General features: G+C 41.0%; 1 protein-coding gene across 1 annotated transcript in view; it reads right to left on the bottom strand.

Moving 5' to 3' along the window:
• Positions 1 to 1,982: 1,982 nt before the first annotated feature.
• The window catches only part of tmem8b (transmembrane protein 8B), a 58,365-nt gene continuing 38,927 nt past the window's right edge, over positions 1,983 to 21,420 (bottom strand). Inside the window, exons 10-13 of the mRNA XM_033618707.2 lie at positions 18,347 to 18,525; positions 16,376 to 16,522; positions 7,952 to 8,068; positions 1,983 to 3,105 (exon numbers count right to left, since the gene is read on the bottom strand). Coding sequence (XP_033474598.1) covers positions 2,770 to 3,105; positions 7,952 to 8,068; positions 16,376 to 16,522; positions 18,347 to 18,525 — 779 coding nt within the window. The 3' untranslated portion in view covers positions 1,983 to 2,769. The remainder of the gene's footprint in view (positions 3,106 to 7,951; positions 8,069 to 16,375; positions 16,523 to 18,346; positions 18,526 to 21,420) is intronic.

Consider the following 21,420-nt stretch of genomic DNA (forward strand, 5'->3'; position numbering starts at 1 on the left):
TACATTAGAAATGTTGGTATGACACGTATGAAATGTGCAAATGTCACCAAATCATGTTTTGCAGACACATATAATGCCCACATTATCTTCTGGCAACTGGGATACCTTTCCTGGTGCGTCACCACTAGCTGGACATTTTTGTTTGTTTGTTTTTTAATTAAAACTAGTCCATACCCATTGGTAGCTTTGTCACCTTCTACCTATGCCAATCCTCAATGCCTATGTGCAGTTTCACATAGACTGACCACGTCAGTGAGTAGAAAAACATGGGACAGACAGAATGACTGACTGACAGAATGACACACTGACAGTTTCCGTGATTATGTACAGCATACCATACCATGACTTAGTCACACCAAAAATTAGAAAAAAACAACAACAACATTCGGCCACAGGGGGAGCCACAGCGATCGGTCGCATTTCAGCCATTTTTAAGCATTTTTCTGTTGTTATAGCGCCACCCAGTTGCCAATTAGAGTTAAATTTCTCCAGTCACCTTGAGGTGTCCTGTTCTACATATCTACCAAGTTTAATAAAAATCGATATAGCAGTTAGGCCTCGATAAGAAATTAGCTCTCTAGCGCTCCCATTTTGTTTGATGGGGTCAATAATGGAGGGGTCCCCTCAGATTATGTGTGATCATATGCCTACAAAGTTGCGTGGTGATGGGTGAAACCCTTGAGATGTTATACACCTTTATGTGATGAGCCACGCCCTCTGCAATATTCATTGCCTTATAAAAGCTCAGTTTTAGTAAGTTTTCCAGCTTTTGCCAAGAGGGAACTTTAGATATTGGTCCCTAGATTATGTTCAACCAGTTTCATGCAGATCGCTCAAACTTCCTAGGAAGAGATCAATTTTAAGTCATCAATTTTTAAAAAAAATTCAAAATGGCGGAAAATCTATATAACCGGAAGTTATAGGTTCTTGAGGCAAATTTGTTCCTCATGAGGAGAGGCATCTGTGTGGAAAGTTTCATGTCTCTATGACATACGGGGCATGAGATATGCCCATTCAAAGTTTGCAATTTCAATCGGTTGCTATAGCGCCCCCCTTTGGCCAATTGATGTAATATTGCTTCATTCGCATCCTCCCATGACCCTCTACCACTGTGCCAAATTTCACATGGATTGACCAATTCAGTGAGGAGAAAAACGTGGAACAGACACACAGACAGAGTTTTCGTCATTACATAGTAAGATATCTCAAAAACTACAGGATGGATTGTTGTAAAAGACATTCATGGTCCCCTGAAGATGAATTATAATCACTCTGATTCCCTGACCTGAAAATTTCATTTTATCCGATACTTTGGTTTATGACCAAATACCTACAAAACAAAGACGTCCCCATCGGCCTCAGCTGTGCTTTATGTTATGTACTAATATAAAATATTAGCATGCAACTATGGCAAACATGGTAAAAATCATATGCCTCCTGCTAATCATCAGTTTGGAAGAATTATTGTGAGCATGTTAGTATGTTGGTGTAAGCATTATCCTACACAGAGCTCACAGAGCTGCTGGCATGACTGCAGACTCTTAATCTTGTTTATTAGTGTCATGTCAAGGCCAGGTACAACCTCCAATCTTAGCTTATAAAAATAATAAATTCTTTCATCTTTTTTTCCCCCATATAATTTGATAGAAAAAGACCAGGCGTACACACAGGATGATGAATACTGAGGAGCTGCTGATGGATCACACCTAATAAGGCATAAAGCAAAGAGCCATATAACTCTCTCTTCCCTTACATAAGAGAGAGGCTACATATCGACAGTATGCTCTGAAGCTGCCCTCATACTGCTGCTCTGTAGGAGAATTATTTATCTCTTGCTCTATTCCTGGGAGGATGTTGTTGACGGCATCTCATCTCGCTGTCTGAATACCACTGGCTTCCATTAGGGCAGGAATTGCAATATGATGTCTTTGTAGGAGGCTCATCGGTTGCACTATATTTAAAAGCTTCGAAAGCAGGAGTAATACTGAGGCAAGAAAGAAAACATTTATTGTTTATGAATGTGGTGTCACACAGGTCCTGTCAGAAAAAAGAACAGGGAGGTGAGGTCTTGGTTTGAGGTCTCTGAAATAATCCTGCCTCCCCTCTTCTCTTTCAACAGGCAGCTGGACTTTGGAATTGTTCCCGTCAAGAACAATCTGCACATTCGTGTAAAAGCGTTACATTGCAATTGCAAAAGACAGTCTAACATTCCACATGACAACTAGGTTTTACATTTGTGATGCCCACTGTAGTTTATATTGTTATAAAAATTTACAGAATAACATTTTTGTGTCTCAGTGCAAAAGATATATTTGAAAAGAATTTCAGAAAAGCCGTGCCCTTGATAAATGTCCCCCCCAACGCCTCCCCCTGATCTGTGCCCCGACAGTAAAATAATTGGCCTGTTTACAAGACCACCAATAAATAACCAACAGAAGCAGTTTTACAGTCACCGTCAGATAGCAGCAGTGTTTCAGCTTTGACTTTAAATACATATTCACAAACAACAGTGTGTCACTGTACACCCACAATTCATCAGAACAACTTTAACTATAGATAATAATAATTACAGTTGTATTGATAGTAATTACCATGACAATAACAACCAAAAAAAAAGTAAAGAAAAAGTAATCCAATGTGTCACATCTGCATTAAAGTATTTACATTGCTTTTTCAAGTTCTGTGGCTTAATTTCCCGTGTGTGAATTTCCCAAGTAAAAGAAGGCAATGAAGTGTCTCTAAGGTAAAAGGCTGGGAGTGGGGAGTTTATCAGCTGGTACAGATGCTGTTGATGGAAATGATGGCTGGGTCCACCAGGCCCAGCTCCTCGTGCTCGTTAACACAGAGCTGATAGCCGCAGCCCCGCCTACGCTTCAGTGGGGTCACCTTGGCATCGGGCTTGGCGCGAGGCGGTAGGAGGAAGCCCACGCTCCCTGCGATCAGCATGTGCCAGATGCTGTGAATGTAGAAGTAGTTCTCCTCCGTCTCCACGAAGGCGTAGAGGGCCACGGCAGACGTGGCAATCATGGTGCCCGGAAAGAGGAAGAACACCCAGCGTTTCCAGGTGGGCGGGTAGCAACGCCGCCGACGGATGGTACGCACCGTCTAACAGGCCAACAGACAAGGTGAATGGATGGGACAACGACATGATGGGGAAAGTTATTTAGTACCTTGAAGAGGAATTTAGTTCTCTGCTACAAGATCACCTGTGACAGTAACAGATGTGGGACCAAGTCATTGTTTTGCAAGTCACAAGTAAGTCTCAAGTCTTTGCACTCAAGTCCCAATTCAAGTCCCAAGTCAAGACAGGCAAGTCCTGAGCTAAGTCCTAAGTCAAAACTGACATACCCCCAGCTAAGTTACAAGTCAAGACTGACATACCGCAGGTTAAGACCTAAGTCAAGACTGACATGTCCCTAGGTAAGTTCCAAGTCAAGACGGACATGTCCCAAGCTAAGTCCCAAGTCAAGACTGACATACCCCACGCTAAGTCCAAAGGCAAGACTGACATACCCCGAGCTAAGTCCCAAGTCAAGACTAATATACCCCGAGTTAAGTCCAAAGTCAAGACTGACATGTCCCGAGCTAAGTCCCAGGTCAAGACTGACATGTCTCGAGCTAAGTCCCAAGTCAAGACTGACATACCCCGCGCTAAGTCCAAAGGCAAGACTGACATACCCCCAGCTAAGTCCCAAGTCAAGACTAATATACCCCGAGTTAAGTCCAAAGTCAAGACTGACATGTCCCGAGCTAAGTCCCAGGTCAAGACTGACATGTCTCGAGCTAAGTCCCAAGTCAAGACTGACATACCCCGCGCTAAGTCCAAAGGCAAGACTGACATACCCCCAGCTAAGTCCCAAGTCAAGACTAATATACCCCGAGTTAAGTCCAAAGTCAAGACTGACATGTCCCGAGCTAAGTCCCAGGTCAAGACTGACATACCATAGGTTAAGACCTAAGTCAAGACTGACATGTCCCTAGGTAAGTTCCAAGTCAAGACTGACATGTCCCGAGCTAAGTCCCAAGTCAAGACTGACATACCCCGCGCTAAGTCCAAAGACAAGACTGACATGTCCCAAGCTAAGTCCCATGTCAAGAATAACATATCCCAAGCTAAGTCCCAAGTCAAAACTGACATACCCCGAGCTAAGTCCCAAGTCAAGACTAATATATCCCGAGTTAAGTCCAAAGTCAAGACTGACATGTCCCGAGCTAAGTCCCATGTCAAGAATAACATGTCCCAAGCTAAGTCCCGAGTCAAGACTCACAAGTCCAGAGCTAAGTCCCAAGTAAAGACTGACAAGTCAAGACTGACATGTCCCAAGCTAAGCCCCAAATTAAGACAGGCAAGACCCGAGCTATGTCCCAGTTCATGACTGACGAGTCCCAAGCTAAGTACCACGTTAAGACAGGCAAGTCCCGAGCTAAGTCCCAAGTCAAGACTGACAAGTCTTGGGCTAAGTCCCAAGTCAAGACTGACAAGTCCCAAGTCATCCCAATTCAAGTCCCAAGTCTTTAACTTTAAGTTTCGAGTCCTAAACAGGTCACAATGCTCTCTTCACTAAAAGTAATGCCATATCAACAACAAATTAATAATAATTTAAATGTACAAAAATCATAAATGCTTTTTAAAATTTGCATTCATTTGGTAAAACAAGTGTTGGAAGTTGTTGCATCTCCATCTGTAAATTCTGACGTGCAAGGTTGCACATTGCAATTCAGTTTTCGTCGAACACCACACACTGTTCTGTACGTAAATGAACTTATCATTGGTATAACAGTAACTTAACATTTGTCCTTTATGGTTCTCTCCTTCAGCTTGATTGCATGCTGTCTGATTGTTTCAAATTAAGTGGATCTTGGGAATTAAATGTCAACTTTTTTGTAATGAATAGCGTTAACATTTGCTGATTCAGGAAATGGAGGGAAATTAGTTGATTCGTGGCACATTTTTTGAACATCATGGGGGCAGGTATCAAGTATTTTCAAGTCATAAGGCTCAAGTCCAAGTGAAGTCACAAGTCACTGATGTTTAAGTCCCAGTCAAGTTGCAAGTCTTTTCTGATTTCGTCAAGTCATATTTAAAGTCTGACGAAAAAAAAAGAAAAAAAAAAAAGAAAGAAAAATTAAAGTCTGACTCAAATCCAAGTCATTTGACTCAAGTCTACACCTCTGGTTCTGTGAAAGATCACTTGTGGCAGTTCTTAGCTGAAACAGAAGGTCAGCACTACCCGTTATTGAGATTTGAAAGGTGTGCAAAAAAAGGAGCATAATTCCAGTTTTAAACACTGTCTTTAGCTTTGCTACACACTGAAAATGAAACGTAATGTGTTCTTCTGTAATTAGCTTCGAATTAAAAAGCCCTTTCTAAGAAACTAAGACATAACAGTTGCATATCATTTGCTTTCCAGACTTTTTTAGGAAACTAAGGGACCCATAACATTTTACAGTTTATTTCTTTCACAATTGATCTCAAAGGCCCCCGTGTTTAATGTTCTTCTTTCCTTAATTTAATGAAGACATTTCATGCAGAAACAGGATATTGAAGTGGGAGATCACACGGGGAGCAGTCATTCAAAAATGACACCAATGGGATTAGAGCGTAGGGAGCAGCAGGCAGTTTACTTTGATTGGAGGAACAGAGGGACAGGATTCTTCATAAATCTCTGTTGGCTTTATTGTTTGAAATTTGCATTCACGCCTACTGCTGCAGCATAAAGTCACTCACAATGATCATAATCAGCTGATAGATGTTTGAAATTGGCCACTAGCTATTGGCCGGTCACCTTTTTGGTATTTATGCTTGTGTTCTATTCGCCATTAGCAGTATATGATGTCTCTCGGAGAATGTGCTCAGTCTGTGCTGAACGTGTGGCACAGAGAGACTTGGACATTTAATTTAATTTCTTCCTAAACAGCGTTTAGAGAGTACTTCATTATTGAATTCAGTCTCTATTTTCATCGGTTCATAAACACTGATTACTTGCATTAGATTTTTTTCCCCAAAACATTACCATAAAGAATCACGACAATCTCAAGGGAAATGTAAGCTGTTCATGAATGACACAAATAATTCCATGTATTCTGGCAGTAAAATGGCTCTGATTGAGTTATTATGCTGTATAAATTTTAGTCTGAAGACTAATAATCTAAGTGAAGCCAAGTGGAGAAAAACATGAAATGTGTTGTTACTGCTCCAGTCCCTTTGAAACTGCACATTTTTCTAGTTGAGACAAACAATTTCAGACCAGCATGATCTTTTTGCGCTCAAGTCAGGGACCTCATTTAGTTTGGAGGGTTAGGGATATTTGGCATTGACAGATTTGAACTTCTCCCCCTCTTCTTACTGCTCATGACACCTCTGCAAAGCAGCAGACGTTCTGTGCCCTTCACTTGACTGATCTAATTCGGTTGTGTCTGGGAACATTCAGAATGCCAGGCTTTGCAGAAACATGACAAGTTGAAATGAAAGGGCTCTTGTAGAAAATGTGCGAAGCTCAAACTCAGAGGTGCAGCACAGAGGAGAGAGTGCTGAAATGCAGACATACGCTATTGAACAGCTGATAAATTATGAAGTGTCACATAATCAAAGCACAAGCACAGGTTTATCTCTAAAAAACTGCAACATTAGCATAAGATCTAAGTGACTTTTTATGGAAAAGCTGCCGTGCTGAGTATTGTGGCTAGTTGCTGTGTTGCTACTGAAAGATCAGACTATGCCTCTCTGTTGCAGTCATTTTGACATTGCACAGAATCTGTGTATACTTCCATTATGTTGATAATGTGACAGTATACCAGACCATAATATTTGCATTTTACATTTATCAAATAACATATGTCAACAAGCCATCTATAATTGAATTACAAATGTGCCAAAGCCTGAGGAAAACCTGCCAAAAAGGAGAAGCCAGTGGCTTTATGTAATCTCCCCATACACTCCCATTTGAATGATACAGTAGTGTGAATTCTGGAGCGCTGTTGTTAATCTCAGAAGAAAAAAAATCTGGTCTATGGTAAAATATACTGTCTCCTACCTTGCTAAAATGGGAGGGTTTACATGGTGGAATTAAACAATACTTCATCTTCCACGGTTTCTGTAGGATCCTCCAGCTCACAGACAGATAACTCTCAGAGCTACAACTCCCACACTTTATTCAAAGCAAAGCTTTCTCCAAGGAAGCCACAAACCTTGTTTTCAAACTCATGTCAGAGGTTTGGTGTTAAAGGCTTTTTTTTTTCCAAGAACCTTGCCTGAAAGACTATTATTTTTTATCTTCTCAGTTCAGGGAGCACATTATGACTCGGAGAAGAGTCAGTGAAAGTACAAGCTGACTTATAATGGAACTACAACCCATGACTAATACCCACAGGCTGCAAAACTTTTAAAGCCCCTTCCATGCTAATGTAAAATAGCTTCATTGGTCAGAAACCCTCAGTTTTTAGCCATGCACATGTTCCAGCCCCATGTTCCAGCCCTAAGCTTAAATGATGGATTAAATCCTTTAACACTTACTAGCATGAGGGACAATAGTGGGACAGTGCTTACACATTTTGTCGGCATGTTTGAACAAGCTTGTCTATGAATGTAAAACACACATTATGTATTAAAGTTAATCACCCTTTATCCTGTGTTAAATCCCTTGTAGACTAGTTGTCCACATACAGTAAGACGCAACAATTTGGGGGAGAAAAAAAATCTGTCTTCAAGTCTGAAATATGAGATTAAGATGTTGAATTGCTGTAATATAACAAGAGCATACTGTGTAGGCTAATTTTATTCAAGTCCTTTATCTTTGCTTTATTCCCAAAAACTGTTTTAACTTTGAGTGGTCATTTCTATTTACAGCAGCTGCTGTTTTCAGATCCACATAAGCTCATTTTGGAATAAAGCCATATTTCAGCTGTAGGCTACTGGGGTCTGCTGTGCAGTAAATACATGAGTTGCCCTTACCCATGCCACGGCCATGATGCCCAGAGCAAACAGGCTGGGTCCCAGCAGGTTCCAGAGACCATGACGGTCTAGCTGCAGAGCCATGGACAGAGACATCGCCCCCAGCAGATACAGCACCTTGACAAAAAAACACATGGATCAATACCCGCCCTCCATAAACACCGTTGACACTGTTACAACCTCAGAAAATATCAAAATATTTGTGTGGTCAGGAAACAGTACATGGCTGCTTTTAAGGGGAAAACAAATTCTGTCAAAATTGTAATTTTCTCTCCACGTTAGAGAAAATGGTGACAAAAGCTTTGCAGTCTTTATAATGATTGACAGTTACCAAAACACCAGGAGGCGATTTTCACTCACTGAATGTCGAACGTTCATTATTTCTGCACCTGTGTCCTATTTTTTTTTCTTTTTTTTTTTTTTTTGGATGTGAGAGTTCTACTTTTCCTAACAAAGCATAGTGATGCATTCATGGAGGTCTAGAAAAAAACTTGAATGCACCACAAACAGACAGGAAAAAGAGTGCTGTAGTGTTGTGGGTGCAAGTCAGCTCAGTAGGAAAAATGAATACAGTGAAGGAGAACTGAAATAACTTGTTTGTTATTATTCGGTACAAGTCGCTATGGCAATGCATCTTGAACTCTAGCTTGAAAAGTGTTAACAGTTTGTTATTGGCTTTGTGATGTCAAGAAGCCAGTGAGCTAATTTGGAAAACTCTACTCAATAGATAAAACTGGGGATATTCTATATTCTTCTTATTGTCTGTAAGGGTGTAATGATCCATCAGTGTCAACTGACGTATTGATTCAATGATCAATGATCCAGTTTCATTGATGGAAAGTGAATACATCCATACATATCATCAACTTTAGGGTGCGCCTTTATTTTGAAATTCCCATGGCACGTCACCATCAAGCAGTGTTAGTACCAGGTAGATAACGGCACGCAGCCAAGACAGAGAAAACAAGGATATTTACTCTGCTCTTGCAAATACATCAGCAGTATGGATTTCAGAAAAGCATAGGCCATACATAAATAAGGCCATTACGAGATAAAATACCCAGGAAAGACGACGAACCTGGGCAGGCAACTCACTCTGTGAACTTCTGGCTCTGGCAACATTAGCTACACCGTTTCAACAATGGTAGACTGAGAAAAATGTGCATGCAGGCTGAAATTAAATGGTGCTGCTCTGTCAGGAGATGCAGTGACTTAAACCAACAGTGAGTGAGAAAAAATATGAATATCTACAATAATTGGTTAAGCTACGAATAGAGGGAAAGTCCACTAGCTGCCAGGCTAATTTATGCAGTGTGAAAGGGCTTCGGCTAATAATAGGTGACTAGCAAAAAATAACTGTTTTGTCTATAAGCCTTGATGGCTATAGAGTGTGCCAATAAACTCGGAACTCCGTTAGCGCTTTTAGCACTTTCGGTTCTCTCGTCTAAAAGTCAATACGTTTTTTGAATGGGATTTTGGTAAAATGCCTCAAATAAGGTCTGTGGTTAACAAAAGCTTAAGCGAGTTTCAGGTTTTGTTCTACAACATAAAACACATCAGTAAACACCCTACTTGTGAATTTTGAAGCTTTTACGTGTCGTAAAAAAGGCAGTTGCTAACAAGTTGCTCAATACGACTACAAACCCTGTCGGGGACATTAAACGTCATCACCCCCCAACAGGCGAGAGTGCTGGCAGTCCGCCATTACAGCTTCTTATTTAGCTTAAACAGTCTGATTTCCCCATTATACAATGTTTTTGAAATAAAGCGGCCGAAAGCAGTTGAAAGCTGAGTGGCGGTGACGTCAAGAGTCATGTGACCGTGGAGTAGTCATGTAGTCCGTTAAAGACTAACGTTAGCTTTTTACTTCTGGCGATCGCATTTAAGCTTCAAATGTGGTATGAAAGGTGTTCATATGTGAAGATTATCTCGCTGAACAAAACCTGTAAGTATCATAAACTTGTGTTAGCCACAGAGCTTATTTTCTGACATAATCCAAAACACAATGCAAAAATCACATTCACTTTCTCTTCTGGGAACCAGTGCGATGCTAAACTTCCAGGTTTTGACGTCAGCCCTGGCACACTCTATTATTGAGTTGAATTTTATATTTGTATTAAAAGCTCTTGTTGTTAAGTCATACATTGTGTCCTAACTGGATAATATGTGAGCGAACATCAGTGGCTAAATCAGCTGGATGGCAATGTTTTCAGATGAGGTGTCCTAATTCGCAGCAAGCGACGCAGTGCGATGCAGCGTGCTGTTTTGAGCTGAACGTATGATGGATGCCCCCTTTCTATTCTATTCCTGTCGCTCTCGTTAAATGGATTGCAATGGATAGGGAACGACTGAAATGAGGAGTTATCTATACAAAAACTTCTCACTTCATTACAAAAACTTAAATAATGTGGCAGCTGGCTGGAGGGAGATCGCCAGGGAGCAAAAGGTTTCTGGTAAGCATTGTTGTATTGTTGGGGGCAGCTGTGGCTCAAAGGTAGAGGGGGTCGTCCACCAACTGGAAGATCAGCGATCCATCATTGGCTCCTGTAGCTTGCATTTTGAAGCATCCTTGGGCAAGATACCAAACCCCAAATTGCTCCCAATGGCTGTTCTATCGGTGTGTGAGTGAAACTGAATGGTTACTGAGTAGCAGGTGGCACCGTGTAGGTTAGCCTCAGCCACCCACCCATTCCATCCATTTTCATCTGCTTACCCGAGGCCAGGTCATGGGGGCAGCAGGACAAGCAAAGCACCCCAGACGTCCCTCTCCCCAGCAGTGTTTTCCAGCTCCTCCTGGGGGACCCCAAGGCGTTCCCAGGCCAGATGAGATATATAATCCCTCCATTGTGTTCTGGGTCTGCCCCAGGGCCTCTTACCAGTGGGATGTTTAGCAAAGCTTGCTAGCTAGCTAGCTTGTTTTACAAAGTGGAAATGGTGGAGAAAGGCCTAGTATGGTTGCCACAGCGACATCTATACCTGCCAGAGAATTGTTGGGAATATGAATAATAAAGTACTCGCCCATCTTTTAAGTGGTTACATCTTGAATCTGATGTCTTTAAGCACACAGCTGATAGGTGTGTGGTTAGTTTATGTGATGTAACAGAGCTAGCAACGACAACGCTAGCTTGCTGTTAGTACTCATGTTATGTGTGTCATTGGAGTCAATTTAAAATAAGCTTTCCTGCACTTAACCCCTTACAATTATCAACAATTATTTATGTGGGTTTTTTTATGGCCAAAGGCAAAAAAAGGGGTGGCAGCTTCTTCTATATTTGAGTGTAATGGACATAATGATTTCGTCTCACATGGATCGCAGGCCCATGAATTGAACAAAATTTAAATTGTATTGTGACTGACTGTGATATCAGCAAACATCATATCACTGTCCAAAGAATCCATATTATATCATATTGTGATGAAACTAGTGATTTACACCCTTAAGTGTCAACCAATCCCATGAACAATGACTTGATCCTACTACCACATACAGACTGTGTATTCACAGTCTAAAATAGAGTATTTCTCTGTGTAATACACCCCCACTACTGCCACATTATTGCACTGGATGACATATTCCTTCATTATCAAAGACAAAAACACACACACACACACACACACACACACACACACACACACACTGTAGTTTAAATATGCACCAGAGCATCAAATGTGTATTAATCTGCAGCTGAAAATAGTCCTCAACAAATGCTCTATTTCCTCCTGTTTGAGTGATACAAAACTACAATGCAGTATTTTAGGATAAACCTATAAATGAAACAATGTCTTTGAGATCCAGCGTTAAAGATTTACATCTTCTGTAGGAACGAATGGGCTTGGGGCACCAAAGTCAGAAAATATAGAGAGACTATTTACTGCATTGTTCTTCACAAGAAAATATGCCAACCTCTTCCTGTGATATTAACAGTCACAACAAGAGCAGGCTTTCACAAATAGCAAATCTGTGTTTTAAAAAAGGTACAGGCCTATCATTACGTAAACATGCCATCATTTTTATGTAGGAGTGGGGAAATGGTCAGTACAGAAAATAACAGTGTCTATCGAGTTCTGTTGAAGTCAAAATAAGTATGTCCAGGCACTTTCAGGGTAATAAACCAACTGAACTTCCTCTATATGAGTGAGAGCCATAATATAACAAAGAAACAAAACACTGACAATAGAGGCCCCTGCTATAAATAATGCCACTTTAACTTTTTTTTGTCAAGTTCACAATTTGACATAAAGCCACAGGATATAAAAGAGATAAAGTGAGAGGGAAGAAAATCAATAAGCTGTGTTACACATGCTTTGGGAGAACTTAAGCCTGTCCAGGACGCCTGAGGTCTGCATTCTTCTGTCTGGAAGGGAACGTGAGGAGAAATTGGGGGATTTTTTGAGCAGGCGAGGGATGACCTGTGCTGCAGGAGAACAGGACTAATTGGCACAGACCGAGGAGGAGAGGAACAGCGTGGTGCAGCCCGAGGACTCTGTGCAGCAACACTCATCAGTCATGCTGCACCGCTGGATCATACAGGGGCGCCCAAACATGCATGTATACATGTATTGTATGCAGGCATGAATGCACGGACGCTCACAGCCAGGGGTTTTGCTATAATGAATTATTATCTGTCAGTGTGATGGCGGAGCCTTTGGGAATTCTGTTCGGAAGTCTATTTCTGTCTGCAACACATATTTTCACGCTTTCAAATATACGGTAATATAGACTTTGCATTTGTGCAAGTGTGGGCAGTGGATTGCAACATGTCCACACCAGTGTCACCATAAGCTGTGCTTTAAGGGCCATGCTGAAGGTTTTTAATCATTTTAACATGGATGTTCGTTTTTGACTTTTGGAACAGTATGTGGTGAAGAGTTTCAGAGCCAAAAGGTCCACTTACTAGCTTTAAGTGCTTTTAAATGAATCTCATGGTCATTCGCTACATGTAAGACCTTGGCACTTCACCATCTCTTCACCATTTTAAATATAATAATCTATGAATGTTGAAACCTTGTGTGTTTCTGTGTGTATATGTGCTCTGATTTTAAAGGCCTGTACACTCTGTTGATTCTTCTATGATTGGCTGCCTCTAAGTTTGCTCCAAACTACAATTGTTTGCTGAGTTTCACACAACATCAAGCTGGCTGTTCCAATGCTCTACCTGCACTGTTGATCATTTGTCCATCTGCTGAACTCTTTGTCACATAATTATGCTACATTACGCCTTACCTGAATAACAATGTTGAAGCACCTGTGTGTTTTTTTAAACTCTCAGAATAATGAATTTTAAAAATGTTCCAAAACATCACAGCAAAAATTGAAATGAGTAAATTAAAGCACTCTCTTTATACAAGAGGTACAAATAACAGGGTTGACACACTTTTCTAATGATACATGTCAAGCGTTTTCAGCATTACTCTAGGACTTGCTGGGCCAGATTCAAGCAGTTTCAGCCGCCTTGTGGACAACACAACACGGCTAGTGTAGCAAACGGCTAGTCTGGAAAAACCTCCCTACGAGTCTCTGTCAACATTAAACAACTGATCTACATTTTGGCATTAGTCTTGGTCCAAACACCTAACTGTAATATTACCTAAATCCTATTAAGTGAGCATAGCGTTAGTTCAGGAAGGACATAATGTCAAGTTCAGCTCACATCCCAGCTACATCAGCTAATCTCAAACAACCCAATCAACTGATGGAGCAGCTGACTGATGGAAGGGAGTCAGCTGATAGATCACATTCAGGGCGCCCTGTTTAAACTGTTCTGGCCTGCCTACTGTTGCTGCTTCCTCTGCAAGCCGCTTTGCAACCTGCCTCCACCCCAGCTCCTCCTTTTCATGCTGTGTCTGACTTATCAGTGTCATTTCTGTTTGTCATTGGTGCAGCTCTGTTCTGTTCCCGGGGGGTCTTTGCTGCTGCTCTCCCTGCCTTAGGTTTTCCATGTAGGCGCATGGACGGGCAAGGAGGTGTGCTCTCTCTGCATTATGGCTTTCCTCATTTGCACATGTAAGGGCAGAGAGGTATGCTCTCTCTGCCTTAAGGCTTTCAATGTAGGTGCTTGGAAGACACTTACAGTGTAAGCCAGAGGAGAGGCAGAGGGGCCCCAGAACAGAGCCATACCACCAAATATAATACTGAGAATGCAAATAATGTTTTCTTTGACTGAAGTGTTCTTGACTGAATTAGCGTTTTATAATACATTGATGTCATGCATATTATGCCCAACACCAAAAAGCAGCTAGCCAGCAGCTACATTAGCACAGCTGAACTTGGTGGATAAAGTTAGACAGTATTTCATTTAGTATTCAACAGACCACCGAACACAAACAGAAAACACAACACATATAACAAATACCTAACACTGTTTTAGACTAATACACTATAGCATCACATACTATTTGAAAGTACTCTCTCTGCATGCTTGTGTTTGTGTCTGCATGTTGCCCAATATAGTATATTATTTGGGATCTTTAGTAGCCATTTGTAGTTTGGGTTGAGCAACCACAGGTCATTAAACTGGTATTTGCGGCGCATGCTGGACAAGAAAAAGCACTCCCATTACTTTCGACGGTGAGAGAGGGAATGGTGCATGCTTTGGGCCTAGCCTCGATGCAGAGATAGAAAATACATTAAACACTCTGTACTACATTGAATTTTTTTCTTCAGAAGTCGATCAACAGAGGCTCAAACTCATAGATTTGACAGGGTAAATCCAAGCACTATCAAGGACCTCTTTCAAACCCAAGCACTTTCAAGTAGCCTACTTTTTAGACCCCTGGCGACCCTGAAATAATATGAATTATTTTTCATGTACTTAAAAGGATAATTCTGGCTTTTAAATGCAATTTTTTGTGTAATTCCTATCGGTATTCAAGTACCGGTACTCAAGTCTGGATAGGTGTCACTTAAAAGAAGTCTGAATGGCAAGAAACACAAGCAGTCAGATGATCAGACAGAGAGTTATTTAAAAGAGAACAATGGCGAACAATAAAAAAAGATAACCAGAAATGTCTGTTTCATACATCCATCACAGTTCACAGAGCAACATCCTGGTTCTGCTTCTACATAGTGCACTTACCATAGCTGTGCGAGCACAGTTTTTCTGTGCAACACATTTCAGGTGTGCTCACTTACGGTTTGACCTCCAAATAAAGTAGCTGAGCTAATTTGGCTAAATTTTTCTGATTGTCTGAATGCTCATGCTCATCATAACTGCTAAGAAAAAAGAGGTCCAACTACAACTACAAGGTCGAAATTCGAGCTGCAATAAATCTTAATTATCCTTTAAAAATGATTTATATGATTTTGACACAATGACCTTCAGCATGTTGAGTTTAACAAATCTCCAGAAGCAAAAATGCCCTTGCCAGATATTCTGCTGACATATCTGTGAGGACTTTTAGACCTTTGAAGGTCCAAAAGTCATTCACACACACACACACACACACACACACACACACTATCAGGTGCTCCTGGGTCCTTCACCCTCTACTGCTGCTGCGGTCATGGACATAAACAAACAAACAAACACACACATACACAAACAAACAAACATACACACACATTGTCTCCCTCTAGTATACAAACACACACAGCTCCACTTGCCAGTCCTGACATGTGCGATTTGATTAGTGACTGCGTACTGCAGCGCTCAGCAAAAATGAAAACTCTAGAGGACAGCAGATGTTCGTATAGTCTCCCTCCCTCCCACTACTCCGCCCCCTCTCCCCCTCCCCCTCCCTCTGTCTCATTTATGGACATGGACCCACACACACACTTACACATTAAAACACATACACGCTTACACATTGCCTGAGACCGCTCCATCTTGGTGTGCAGCCAGGGAGTGACCCAGGGAGAAGGTGCACCTGTTAGTGTTTACTGTTATTCACCGCAATATGTCAGCAACCAGAGAATTTAGCACCATGCCATTGCTGACTCTAACACATTGATCTTTTAATTATTAACCAAAAATTGAGCCATATGCGGTGCTCATGTATATCTCTCCTCGCAGCTCTACAGCCCTGCTTCTCAGTCCTCTAACAAACAGGTCTAGAGATGCTCTTGTGAATGGCTGCACCTCCGTTTGGACACACAATTGAGCCAATGGGAGGCTTTTGTGGGCGGATCTAAAGGCACTGGCTCCTTTATCTATGTTAAACAATGTGATATCCCACAGCTCCTACACTTTGTCATGACTTAATCCACTTGAATGCTGTGCATGTAATGTAGTGTTCTCAACTTCCCAAATCGAAAAGCTCACAAGTTTTATTTAAGTGGAGACCAAATGGCCATTCAGTTGGACTATCAGGACAAATGTGTCTACATTCACTGCTCTTTCCATTTCCAGTTCCATTAAAAGAGTCATTTATTTCATTCAACAACTCACTTGACTGTCCTTTAAGGATACTCCAGTAGGTGCCTACCTGCTTGATGATGGACTTTAGCCTGGCCATCGCGATGACAGTGACCCACACTGACATGAGCGACCCCAGGAAGTCACAGAACTGCAGAACGTCATACTCCATGATGCAAAAGACCACAATACCCGGCTGGTCACATGCATGGTAGAACTGTCAGAGCAGAGGGAAAAGACAGTCAGTCATTAATCCAACAAGTAGATGCGTCAGAAGAAACATCAAAAATTGGTTCAGTGAAGTTATTAATTATCCATTTATTCTTTTTAAACCTGACAACAGCTTACACGCATGCTATTGTTTGATCAAGTGAATGTTATTCCTAAAATTGATTATTTTAGCCACACTGTCACATCCTGATTACTTCCTAAAAACATCACTTCTTGTGTTTTTGTAAATGCTTTAATAATTTCTTTCATTTCAACATGGTTGTTTCTTTAATCAAGTGATAGCAACAAATGTGTCCTACTTTATTTTCAACCAAAACTACAGAAATATGAGATGTCTGGTTTGTGAGTCATCTTGTCTGTCTTGAGTGTGAAGTGCATATCCTTTTTTAATATTTCAATTGTTCAATGTTTGCACTTATGTTTGTTAGCCTGCAGCTTTCTTTTTCCTTGCCTCTGCTGGTATATTGCGTCTTAGCAGCAACCTTTGTGGCTGAAAAAATGAAGCCAGTGCAGAAGTGCTGAAAACTGCAGTTCCTCTAATGGCCACTTGAGGCTGGCACCAAGAGCGAGTCAATGACTATACACTCCCATGTTAAAATGCCAAACTTTACAGCAGAAAAAAAACATGTTGCCTGGTACAACATGCCTGGTAATGTTTGTTTTTTGAGTATTTTGCTGTGCTAACAGGTGTACGAACTAACTGGGGACGGCAGCTAACACCGAACTTGGTTTGCAGTAAACCACAAGGTGACTGGCATGAGCCAATTGTCATAGAATATTTAAATATATCAGGTGTCTACTGGAGTATTGTGTTGCAAAGTGGCATGCAATCAAAGAAAAAAATGCTATATTACTGTTACTGAGTATAATTCTGTGACACTGTTTGATGTAATAGAGTTGCTCACCAACTTCTTTCCTCACCCACTGACCACAACCCCCATGAAATGACTCATTTCACTACTGAGATTTGATCCATTTGGTCTAATAACATCTAAAGACTAGAATAGCCACACCATTAAATCATTTTTGTTCTGTCTCTGTACAGTACAGATATTGAGAGGTAGAGCTCCAAGTGCCTACAGATGGCGTCAATAAGCTTGTCCTCCATTTGTGATTCACGGTAGTGTCACGAGAAGCTTAACTAATTGCTTGTCTTTGCATCATTCGCAATGCGTCATTCACATCATTCGTGTCATTCAAGTTGCCTTGTGTGAATTCACATTTATTCGCATCTTTGCATTGACTTTGTTCCACCCCTTGTTCCTCCCCAGCATACCCTCTTATTTCAATATGGTCAACCTCAGGTTACTTCTGGGTCCAAGAATCCTAGATGGCAAACGCCAAAATGCCAAACCAGTGGGATGACGTCCATTATTTTTATAGCCTGCCGTCTATTAATGCTGTGCTTCTTTATGCTGTACCATGGCCAACTGTAAATCAGTAGAAAAATGTAACCAGTGGCAGGAATATATATTGTGTCACCTGTCTGCTCGCTAATGTTGATGTGCATCCTTGTGCATACACCACACAAACAAAACATGTTTGCACCATGCTCCATAGCACAACTTTTGATCCAAATGCCACAGGGTACCTTTAACTTGCATTTATAATAAAAGCTCCTGCTGTGTTTATCATAACTTCTTTCCATCACTGACAGAACATTCTAGTTCAGCTACAGATGAAGCAACAGTGCAGCTTTCCAATTGTTTGCGCTGGCATCAGACCCAAAAATATTTTATAGGTCAACTCTGTTTTCTTCTTTTATAGAGGATGGAAAATGCATCACACTGTTTGTGAGGCAGTCACTCACAGTGGAGAAGAACATTGTGAAGATGTAGACTGACGCCTCCAGCAGGTAGTGGCTTCGGATGGCAATGGCCACAGGCGGGACGAACATCAGGTTACTGAGACAGAGCAGGAGGGTGGAGAGGAGCTGGAAACTGTAGGAGTAGGCCTCCGAGTTGTCTGTGCATCCCCAGCCATCCCATCCTATCACAAACAAACACATACAAGCACACAATCAGAACTGCACTGTAGCACTGACTGTAGTACTGTACGACTAAGAATGTAGAGATCTAAAAGAGTTGAGAGCTTTTGTGCTTGCAGGCTTAACAAGGTTGGGAAAACTGGAGGTAAACACAATAATTTAAGCTGCTCAGTGAAAAACAATTACAAAAGACAGAGTTTGATGATGTTGTGAAGTAGCTTGGGAGTTGTTGTCTTCATTGTTACACTACCACCATTGCCAGTGAAAATCTATCCAACATAACTCAGGCAGAAATCATTTTTACAGATGAGGTAATGTATTAAAAGGATGGTGCACCCAAAAATGAAAATTCAGCCATTATCTACTCACTCTCATGTCCTCATAACACTTGCGGAGATCTGAGGGGGGAGTGGGTAGCAGCACAACTGCACACCTGGCTGACGGCGCCCAAGATTAAAACGTCCAAGAACACACACTGCCTCTCTGTACACTGCGCTGACGTGTGTGTGCTTGCGCGAGACCGTGAGACATGGGCACCGTCTTCATGTGTGTTCACGTGCTTTGCATGGGCGCACACGTGAGCTCCACAGAGAAGCAGTCAGAGCTACAGGCCACAATGAGGCTAAAAACAGAGTTCAAATGACGTTTTTCCAAACAGCTTTTTATGTCGGGGCTTCAGGACACTTGGATCACTACGGACGAGCAGTATGGAGATATTTTGAGGTTTCAATTATGTGTTCTTGGACATTTTAATCTGGGGCGCCGTCAGCCATTAGGTGTGCAGTTGTGCTGCTACCCACACCCCCTTCGGATCTCCGCAAGTGATGTGAGGACTCTAAAACTTCACCAGATCCTCCCTCAGCATGAAGGTGAGTAGATAATGGCTGAATTTTCATTTTTAGGTGCACTATCCCTTTAAAGTGTTACTCACGTTTTGTTGCATTGTCATTGCATTCTTATGATATAGCTGCAAGAAACATTAGCATTTAGTGACTATCTGTTGGTACAATACAATTTACATCGTTGTTTCCATTTCAAAGGTATAAAGGAAACAGTCAGTATCTTGGGAAATAGCTTATTTGTATTCTTGTCAAGCACTGGATGATAAGATAGCACTGTCATGTTTGTACAGTAAATATGAAGCAACTGCCAGCAGCTGGTTATCTTAGCTTATCATAAAGACTGGAAACAGGGAAACAATTGGCTTTGTCCAAAGCTAACAAAATCCTCCTACTGGCCTTATATGTTGTTTCTAAGTCCCTATAATGGGGAATTACTATGTAAGCCACAAAAAATGTTAGCTAACGTGACATTAGCTTGCTAAGTTACAGCTACTATAACAGTTAGCTAACATTATGTGGTGAACTTAGTCATGTGGTAGCCCAGGGCTGCTTTAAGCGGTCGAAACAATCAAACAAAAAATAACTTGAGGGTGTTGAATGATATTGAATGAATGACTGAATTCATTAATTAATGACTTCACTTCGAACCAAAATAGAAGAACATAATGACAAACAAACAAGACAAATGAGTAGGTCGAAGTAAACTTATATGTCCCTACCCCTTTTTTACATTTCTTTTTTTGACTCAAACATTATTTCAACAAATTCCTAAATTTATTTATGACTAATATGCAACTATCCCCAGTCTATTTATCACCCACCAAATAAATATCTTGCATAATGTTGTATATTGTAAATGTTGTAATGTTATAATGTACCGTACGCATTAGCTTGGTGGCTGGCAGTGGCCACCTTGTCATAGAAGCTGTGATAAGTGTGTTCAATATTGAAATATATCAATGAATTAGATGTCTACTGGATTATTGTGTTGCAAAGTGACACGCAATTAAATAAAAAATATGTTGTGTGGCAGAAAAAGTGCTATATTACTTACTGAGTATAATTCTGAGACATATTCCTCACTCACCGTCTGCAACCCCCTGAAATGACTCATTTCACTATCGAAATGTATTCCATTTGGTCTGATAACATTTCTAAAGTCTAGAATAGTCACACTATTAACTCATTTTTATCCCCATTCAAGTTAGCAGATGGTGAAACCACAAGTAAGCCGCAAGGCCAGTGGAATTCCCTTATGCTCTTGCTCTTTGGGCCCAATAATGCAGAAGATCTGGGCAATTTTACACCGTGGAGTTGCACTATTTTTTGCTTCATGTTGAGCCATTGAGCAACTGTCAAAGGAATGAACAAGGCCCCACCTCCTATGCTGTATCCTGTTCTTTTTATAGATCCACGAACTAGAGAAGATAAAGATATGACACTGCTGGCAAATGAAACACACTGTTACCTGGAATACAAATTACACATTTCTCTGGGTTTGAACATTGTGGAAAATATTTGGGAGAACACAACTCAACAAACTTATAACACAGGTCAAGTCGTTTTAGACATTTCACTGCGGAAATGTTACATATCAAACCTTCAAAGCACTTTTCGTCTTCCGAAAACTCTAAATAAACTTTAAGAAAGTCTTCTTCAATCTTTCGTCTGATGGATGAGAAGGAACTCTACTGAGGATGAATCAGTTTGTTTCAAAAAGCTCTTCCCTTTAGATTTTATAGTATCTCTTAAAATGGATAAAATATTTATCTCTTGACGAGATGAATGCTTCATCGGCCCTTTCTTTTAAACAGACATTTCTCTGTGAAAAACAATCAAACACAGATATGTGTGAAGTTGTTTATCCTGTAAACAAAGGAGCCTCCTGGTGTGAACTCCCTCCTATGTTAACCCCCCCCCGTAATTAAGAGTGTGTTTTATTGGCTTATATTAGGAGATTAATACCAGGCCGCTGTATGACTCACTGGACAGCAGCACATACAATTTAATCGCTGTACTGCCAGTTCAATTCAGGCCAGAGACCAGTGCAATCCC

The sequence above is a fragment of the Epinephelus lanceolatus genome, chromosome 9 (assembly GCF_041903045.1).
Source record: "Epinephelus lanceolatus isolate andai-2023 chromosome 9, ASM4190304v1, whole genome shotgun sequence".
In the NCBI taxonomy this organism is placed as follows: domain Eukaryota; kingdom Metazoa; phylum Chordata; class Actinopteri; order Perciformes; family Serranidae; genus Epinephelus; species Epinephelus lanceolatus.